This window comes from Equus asinus, chromosome 17, assembly GCF_041296235.1.
Source record: "Equus asinus isolate D_3611 breed Donkey chromosome 17, EquAss-T2T_v2, whole genome shotgun sequence".
NCBI lineage: Eukaryota > Metazoa > Chordata > Mammalia > Perissodactyla > Equidae > Equus > Equus asinus.
In genome coordinates, this window is record NC_091806.1 from 23556556 (window position 1) to 23566218 (window position 9663).

Consider the following 9663-nt stretch of genomic DNA (forward strand, 5'->3'; position numbering starts at 1 on the left):
CTTCCTTTATTAAAAAAACAATCACACCCTCCTTCCCCATTCTACTCCATAAATCTTAAATTTTGTGAGAACTCGGGCAAGTTTCTACATTGCTTTTTTAAAAAAAATTGATTGGAACAAAATACTTCTGTGTCATGGATGTTGTGAGGATTAAGTAAACAACACAATTTATATAAACAGATACAATATTCTGCCTGTACAATCTGGCTTACTGTTTTTTAACTTGCCATTTTATCATAGCCATTTTTCAGCTCATTAAAAGTTCCTCAAAATATCATTTTAATAGTTGCATACTTTTCCATAATGTATAAGTACCATAACGTGAGTTATTTTCCTCTTGTTTGACACTTTATTTCTAAGTTTTATTTTCATAAACAATGCTGCAATGCAGCAGCAAGCATTTGTGTTAATAATTTTATATTCACATCTTCGAGTAGTTCTACAAATAGATTTAAAGCAGGGGATTCATTTGTCAAGTAGGTCTTTATAAGGCTTCGGAGTCATAGTTACTGGAGGTTTGAACCAGGGTACCAATTCCAGGAACAATGGTTGACATTGACTTGTATAATTAACAAAATCACTATGCTAATTTTATAGAAAAAATGCTAATATAGAGTATAAAAGCTGCTGTTTTCATCTAAAACATATTGAAAAAATAATCAGCACTGGTGGCTTAACACTTAAATAAGCATATCTTAAATAAGCATATTTCTCATCATTTCAGTGGAAAAAAGAGAAGGGTACTATGTATTACAAAAATTCTTTCCTGGGATCCCATTATTTCCAGTACTGATTAAAGGGAAATAGAGATTTTAGTTTCAAAAAATAATATGGCTAATTAGATAATTAATGACTCAGTTTCAAGCTCTTAATTGTATAGGACTAGTTTAAGGAATTGTATAGGCTTTTATGGATGTGAATGCTTTTGTGTGATCTGTGATTTTAACTGTGAGCTCTATGCATTTGTATGCTACAATGCCTGAACTTTTCCTAAACTTCACAAAAGCAACTTACTATTTCTTTGCTGAAAAAATTAACTATCCTACTTATTCTAATGTCTTTTTTAGGAGACAGTCAAAATGGAATTTGGGATCATACAATGGAGAATAACTACTAATATTGTTCTCCCATCTCAATAAAGTGGGGACATGGCCAAGGAGAACTGCACCACTGTGGCAGAGTTCATTCTCCTTGGATTAGCAGAGGTCCCTGAATTGAGAGTCTTCTTCTTCCTGCTGTTTCTTCTCATCTATGGAGTCACAGTTTTGGGCAACTTGGGCATGATTGCACTGATTCAGGTCAGCTCTCGACTTCACACCCCCATGTACTTTTTCCTCAGTCACTTGTCCTTTGTGGATTTCTGTTACTCCACAATCATTCTGCCAAAGATGCTAGCTAATATCTTAAATGAAGACAAAGCCATTTCCTTCCTGGCGTGTGCTGTGCAATTCTACTTGTTTTGCACATGTGTGGTAACTGAGGTCATCCTGCTGTCTGTGATGGCCTATGACCGTTTTGTGGCCATCTGTAACCCACTGCTGTACATCGTCACCATGTCCAACAATCTTTGTGTGGAGCTGGTGTCCTGCTGCTACCTCTGGGGGACTGTGTGTTCACTGATTCACTTGTGTTTAGCTGTTGAGATCCCATCCTATAGGTCAAATGTGATTAACCACTTCTTTTGCGATCTGCCCCCTCTCTTATTTCTTGCTTGTTCTGATGTCACTATGAGTGAACTGTTGCTATACATTGTGGCCAATTTCAATGAAATCATCACCATCATGATCATTCTCACCTCTTATTTCTTTATTCTTATCACAATCCTGAGGATGCGCTCTGCAGAGGGAAGATGCAAAGCCTTTTCCACCTGTGCCTCCCACCTCACAGCCATCCTTCTCTTCCATGGAACAATCCTTTTCATTTATTGCCGACCCAGTTCTGGCAACAGTATGGATACTGACAAAGTAGCCACGGTGTTCTACACTGTAGTGATCCCTATGCTGAATCCTCTGATCTATAGCTTGAGAAACAAGGATGTGCAAGAAGCTCTCAGAAAAGTGGTGGGCTCCAAAATATTTTCCTAGAGAATATTTTATTAACAGGACTCAGTGTCCCAAAGTGGAGACTGGTGAAAGGGTACAGCGATGGACTTCAGTGTTGAAGTGTTGAAGTGGAGGTAACAGTCAAGCAGCAGGTAGTTATGAGTGAGTCTTTTTGATTCACTTATCTGTGTGCCTCTTCCATGTACAAGGCATATCTTGGAATTTACAGATTACTTCTTTGCTGTTATTTATTCAAAATGAATTAATTGAGTATGGTTAATGGACTCAAGATACACATATCATTTGCTGTAAAAGCTTCATAAGCTTAATGAAGAAATCACAAGAGTCACATTTTATTTCAGTATTCATTAAGGAAAATATGATTCAATTCCAAGTTGAATTCCTATTATTTTACAATGAAGAACACACCCTTGTCAGATTATGCACAGAATGTGTACATATCCTGTTTGCTATTTCTTGCTTTCTTTATTATTTTTTGTTGTTGTCATTGCAATGTCCAGTGTTTTTGGAATTTCAGAGACTATGATGAAAAATGATGACATTAGTAATAATTATTTCACAGAAATCTTAAAAAAATTATATTACTTGTCATGTGCAATGAGCTTAGAATAATTCCTGGCATATAACTAGCTCTCTGTCTCTGTCTCTCTGTCTCTCTCTGCATCACTCTGTCTCTCTCATATGTTTTACTATTTGTAGTATATTTATATATACTTGCAATCATTTAATAACCATTGTTATGACTGGCAACATTTCTGACTTCGGCCTATTGTTTCACTTTATCTTTCAATTTTTATCTTCATGCTTATTTTACAATATTGTGGATCAAATGACTACTGTGACAGATAAGTGCACTTCTAACCCCTGTTTATGTTTTTGGTTGTGTCTTTACTGTTGATGAAATGATCTTTTTCTCCTTTTCTCTATGTGTCTAAACCACATTTCTTCTTTCAATCCTTATTCACGCACACTCTTCAGTATTTGTGAAGGGGGTGAGGAATGGTCGTAAATAACTGAAGTCCATTATATGAATTACTGAATCATAGAAATGTAGATCCAGCATTAAACTTTACTTCTATGTTTTGTCTTGGGTCAAATAAAATGATTTAGTCAAAGCACATAAAACAGCAAGAAAAAGTGTAAAAAGAAACATCTTCTCTATAATAATATGTTTATATTAGACAGGAAACATTATAATGATGATTTATTCAAAGGATAATTTATTTCTGTGTCAAACTAAAATTTAGGGACAGACTAGAAAAAAAGAAGAATTCGAAAAATAGATGTATTTAATGTTCAATGATTTTTAAACTCTTCTCCGTGAGGTTTCTGTTCACTTTGCTCCTACTCCCATTGGGTGTTAATATTCTTCATAATAATTTACAAGACATTTTACATTTAAAAACATTAACCTCAGAGGATAATATCTGCACAATTTGTTAATGTCTTTTAATTTTATGTATTTGGCATTCTTTTTGATATTTAGCTTACATTTTTTATGTAGTTATACTCAATTATTAGCAAATTAAAAAAGAATGTAGTGAAAATGAATCCTGCTCCATTCTATATTTTATCTCATCGTTGTATGATTTTTATCTTAAATTTTAATAAGTACTAAATTTATTGATTTTTATTTATTTTGCATATGTTTGCTGAATGAATGAAAGCTTACAAAGGAATTGTCCAACTCCCTTTCCCAAACTATATAGTAATGTCACAGCACCATTTATTGAGTATCCTTTTCTTCTCTCTTGTATGTAATATATCTAATTTGTAATGAATGTAATATGTCTATTAAATATTAAAAATTAAATATTTTAATAAATTGTGTTCTTAGCATTGATACTTCTACCAGACCCTGGAAAATATCCTACAGTCCTTACTCCATCTTCTTTAGTAAAGAATAAGGATACATTATTTTATAATGCTTTTTAACATTCAAAATACAAAATTTGTCTATGAGACTGCTGGTATTATGCAAGACTAAAATATACTATCTCTTATCGATTAGCCACTGCCATATTAATACATTGACAGAACAACGTTGTGCCCTTAGCTGTATACAAGAATCCTTGGTGACGGGAGGATGTCCATAAAAAGCAACAAAAATTAAACATCACATTTAATGGGAACAAGATACAGAGTTCCTTGCAAATGTTTTGCTGTAACAGTTGATTTATTTAGTAGTCACACTCCAAGAAGTAAATTAACTCAATTATATGACTATTTACTCATACCAGATGAAAAATGGCTTTTGAAAAGAATACTCAATAAACAGAAAAATGTATTGTTCAGAAATTTTAAAAAATTGAATTTAACATTTCAACAAATAACCATTTTAAGATCTGAGAAAATAATTTAAAGGCTAAAATGAACCATATTTTGAAATTTAATTCTCCTCTACCAACTTGTTTAATTCTTTGCTGGTATATGGATTCTAAGCAGAACCATTTTTGAAAATAGAGGAATTAGAGCCTGTTCAGGATATTGTTGCTCTACAGCAGAACATGCTTTACACATTTAAAGCTAATAACGTCTATGTCAGGATTTATTTGTCTGTTTGTTTTGATTTTCTTAGGTCACCAAGGGATGAGATTTAGCTGAGGCATATGCAAAACAAACAAGCAAACAGACAAATAACAACAAAAACACTACAAGTTATTCTACTGCTGGTTTTACTTATGTCACTATCTGTCATTTTAGGCAAATCCACTAGACTCTGTCTCCTCAGTCTCATCCCCAGACTTTATTTTGAAAGATAAGACTTCGACAGGAATAAGTCTCATTTTGTTTTCAAATTTGGCAGGATTATCCCAAGTGGATAGATGAGGACACTGTTCCCAAGTTTCTCAGAAATGCTACCTGTGAAATGTTTCTCACCACGCACTCTTCATCTCTATGTCCATTACCATTTCATAGTTCAAGTATTATAAGATTCACCATCACTAAATGTACACCCAGGAAATAATCTTTACTTGTTCAACTATGAGACAATGATTTCTTACCATTAATTGTAAGATACATCCAAACTCAGAGATGTTATAGTGGGTGAAAATATGTCTTAAGAAGCAGATGAAATGTAGTAGGGATTCAAATGCTAGAGCTCTTCTCTAGAATTCTGTCAGGGAAAACAAAACAAAATGAACAATTGAGTACATATGGCATCACACATTTTAAGTTTAATTTTCATAACTAAAGCAAGGCTTTCCCGTGCATGACCATTTGATCCTTACACTACAAGGCCAAAGGTCAGTGTGGTATAGAAGAAGGATCGGAAGACTAGAAGATAAAATTGAGATCTAGGTTTGGCTGCAGCAATTAATACATAGACTTGAACAGTGAGCACATTCTTACTCCTGATGTGAAGAGCATCAGAGTTAATCCAAATATTTCAGGTAAAGAAAACAAAGCTAAGTGATCTGCTTCAATAATACTGATATATGTATGCCTTTATTCATGAGTAGACATAGAAATATGTGAGGAGGATACACAAATGAAAGAGAGATTGTTCATGACATCCAGGAACCCACACTGTAGCTGGAGAGAAACCCGTGTAAATATATAAACCCATAACTACATCCAATTGGTAGTACAACGAATAATTAAAGGATTATTCACAGAAATTATGACTTTCAAAGAATAATGACTTTTGTCTAGAGAAATTAGAAACAGTTTTTGGAAAGTTTTATGACTCAGCAGTGTTTTGTTGATGAATGAGATAAGTGGTAAGTTAAGGATATCTAGATGAATGAGACATTGTACAAATGTGCAGATATGTAAAACAGTATACAGATAGATAGATAGATGATAGACAAAGATAGAGGTAGATAGGTATAATTACATATGCAGACAAATTTGTACAGAAAGTGGACAAGGATAAGTCTAGTAGAGAAAATCTGGGAAGAAATTTTAGGAACTTGGATATGCACCTATAAGTGACTAGGAGTCACTCAAATTTACAATCCAGGGAACGATTTGCCATTATAACTTTCAGTTACTTATTTTAATTTCGTTTACGCTTATTTAATGTATCTATTTTTAGAATAAGTGATATATTTCCATGGTCCACTTCTTTTCTCTCTACCATGTGAAAAATGCCTAATACATACTCCACAGATATTTTATGCATATTCAAACAAATATCTAAATGTAAGTTGACTTCCTTTGAAAAGAGTTGTTTTAGTGGCAGTGTGGCAGACAGATATAAGAGAGTGAATCTATAGGCTTAAAGACCAACTTGGAGACTATTGAACAGTACAAGTGTGAAATGATAAAACTAGGATCTAGAGAAATGCCAATGATAGAGAAGGCAGATAAAGAATTTTGCAGCAATGTGGTATTTTAAAGGACTGCAGATTTCTGGATAAAAGCTTTATGACAAATTAGAAGAAAAGATGTTATCATACTGTGAACAGTACACAATACATTTGTTTATCCAGTATCCAGGATGTTTGCAATAACTTTAGAAACCCTAATCTGCTGGTTCTAGCCAGATGTAGCTACGTCTTGGGACAGTGAGAAACCAAATTTCCATTTCTAGTCCTATCAGCAATATATATGAGGTGATCCTCTGCTCCTAATACCATTAGCAGGATCATAACAATTATTCTTATTATAATTGAGGGACCTGAGCAGGTCCCACTCCTTCAGTGTACTTAGTGTAACTGGGAGCAGTTAAGCCTTACATAGACCAGGGACACGGTAGATACTTAAGAAATATTTCTCGAAAGACAAATACTGCAAGATCTCACTTGTATGTGCAATCTAAAACAAACTTGTAGAAGCAGAAAGTAGAATGGTGGTTGTCAGCAACTAAGGAGGGAGAAATGGAGACATATTGGTCAAGGGGTACAAAGTTTCAGTTATGCAAGCTGAAAAAATTCTGAAGATCTAATGGATAGCACGGTGATTAAAGTTAACAATATTTTACTGTATACTTGAAACTTGCTAAGAGGATAGAATCCAGGTATTCTCACCAAAAAAGGAAGAAAATAGTAATTTGAAGTAAAGGATATGTTAATTAGCTTGATTGTGGTGATTATTTCACAATGTATATGTATATCAGAACATCAGGTTGTACTCCTTAAATACATATAATTTTTATTTGTCAATTATACCTCAAAAAGCTAGAAAAATTGAAGAAAATAAACAATGTACTAAAAAAGAGAAAAATATTTGTCAAGTAAATAAAAAAGATAACTTCTACTATGATTTGTTATACAAAAATTTGGGGAGACTATGCGAATTATCATGCAACAGGAAGAGAAGACATTTAAACTTTCAATGAACTTTTATATAAAATGATTCTTAAGCTTAAGTTGTTTTTCTTCAGGTTTTCCAGGAAACCAGAAATACATCAGAAAATAATCGTTAATTTTAATTGCTTAAGTCCTCTGGAGAATAAGGCAAGTAATTTTCTCTACAGTCCTGGTGGGACAGGGAGTGGAAGGAGATATAAGAGTCGGCAACTCCCATAGACTAGCTCTCCAGAGGCAGGAGAGGGCCTGCCTTTTCCACCAGCAGGTGGTTTGTAGCTCAGAGAAAATACGGACATTCTTTTTTCATGTGAGATATGTAGAAGATGCCTTAGATTCAGTCAGTTCCTCATAGGAAAAATCATTTGGAGAAACTTTTCAGCCAACTGTAAACATTAAGTATCTGGAACAGGAAGTACCTCTGTTTACAGAGCTTTGTCTGGAGAACCTGGCTTAGCTGAGCTCCTCCATAGCAGTGTCTGGAATAACTGTTTCCTGAAAGTGGGGGAATAGAAGGGCCCTGAAGGTTTTCAGTTATATGTCCATGAGCTTTTGTGATTTTTTTGGAAATGCTGTGCATGGGAGAATAAGAGGTATTTAAATAAAATAGAATTGAAAGAAATAAAATGAACCTTCTGGAGAACTATAATAAACAGGACTTACTCTAAATAAGATTGTAGACGGTGAAAAAAGAATACTGGCTCACAAGGGAAAAAAGAGAAAAAAAGGGAAGAAAGGATAAGGAAGAAGGTTTTAAATACCACACTTCACAGATTCAAAAATAAAGCAAATTGTTTAATCCATAAAATAACATCATTTGGCCGATAAGGAACCATGATATTTAATTTGCATATTAGTTTTAAGTTGAATTCAAACAGAAGAAATGTGAAAATTTACCAGAGTCAAGAAAATAAAGCAGTAGTTCTCAACTACAGGCAATTATGTATCCTCCTCGGTTCCCGAGGGGACATTTGAGAATGTCTGGAAACATTTTGGATTGTCACAACGGAGGGACTGGGGATTAGGGTGATACTGTCATCTAGTGGATAGAAGCCAGAAATGCTGCTATACATGGTGCAATGCAGAGGGTAGCTCCCCATCACAAAAAAATAGTCCAGGGAAAAATGCCAATAGTGCTTAGCTGAGAAACCTTGAAAAAGGGAATTAAGAAATAATTTTATAATATTGATCATTGACATGAAAACGTTGCCTTCTGATTGATTTTTAAATCCTTGGATATCTGAACAAACAGGGCCATTGAGAATTCTGTGTTATCTGGGGCCTCTCACCTTTAGTGATGGAATATCTGGAACCGTCTGGTTCTAGAGTTGCAGAAACAGAGATGACCTTACCAGAAATGATAGTCTGAGAAAAATCTTCATTATAAAGAATTATAGTTGAAGGGATTCCTTGCATGCTTGATTTACAGTATCAAAAAGAGGAAAGTTCCAGAAGAACTGGGATGTGTTCCTGACCATAACATTCTGAGTTGTTCTGGATATAGGATTGCCAGATCTAGCAAACAAACATACAGAATGCTAAATTTAGCTTGAACTTCAGATAAACAATGAATGAATTTTTAGTATGAGTCTGTCCATACTTATAGCAAAAATTCGTTATCTATATGAGATTAAAATTTAACTGGCGGTTTTACCTCGTAACCAATTTGATAAACCCCACCATTCTCTCTGTCTTAAGAATTCCTTTATCATAAATGTCTTTAGAGTGTGGAGATATCTTAACACTCATCTACATTCTTGGCAGGTAATGGGAGACAGAACGAGTATTCTTAGAATCTTACAGAGAGAGGAAAGAAGGGTCTGGAAAAGGGAAGAGTCTTTCTCAATGTTTAAGGGTACTTATCATACTTATTCCTGAACAAGGATGTTTCTCTAACTCCCATTCTCTACATTTCATCTTGACGTTGATCTTCAGAACAGCTCTGTGGCCCTCAACACATTCATTGGACTGGTTTTCACAGTTTTATAGTATGAAGATTGTCTTTAAAATGGTCAAAAGAATTAGCAAAAAATTGTGAAAATGTGGTCTTTACAAAATAAAAATGTGAATATCTCAATTTATCATGTACGTCAGAGCCTGGAATAGAGTGATGGGTACATGGCTGTGAATTTAAGAATCTGAGTTCTACCTGTAGGTTGATCATCTGATATCTATCTGTCACTGAAGAAGTCATGACTTATTCAGGCTTCTGTGTGCTTACCTGTAGAAAAAGGCAGTTCAATAGAAATTCTTCGTTGAAAAACATAAGTAATTATTTACTTTGATATTTGACTTATGTAGTCAAAATAGGAATGGCCATTAAAGTGCTAAACTGATATTTAAAA

At 34.2% G+C, this 9663-nt stretch overlaps 1 protein-coding gene across 8 annotated transcripts in view; it reads left to right on the plus strand.

Moving 5' to 3' along the window:
* The window catches only part of LOC123277808 (olfactory receptor 5L1-like), a 46720-nt gene extending 42832 nt beyond the window's left edge, over positions 1-3888 (plus strand). For all 8 annotated transcript variants that reach the window (XM_070487781.1, XM_070487775.1, XM_070487776.1 and 5 more), the window contains one exon: positions 1068-3888. In XM_070487781.1, coding sequence (XP_070343882.1) covers positions 1149-2084 — 936 coding nt within the window. In that variant the 5' untranslated portion in view covers positions 1068-1148 and the 3' untranslated portion in view covers positions 2085-3888. The remainder of the gene's footprint in view (positions 1-1067) is intronic.
* Positions 3889-9663: the final 5775 nt, after the last annotated feature.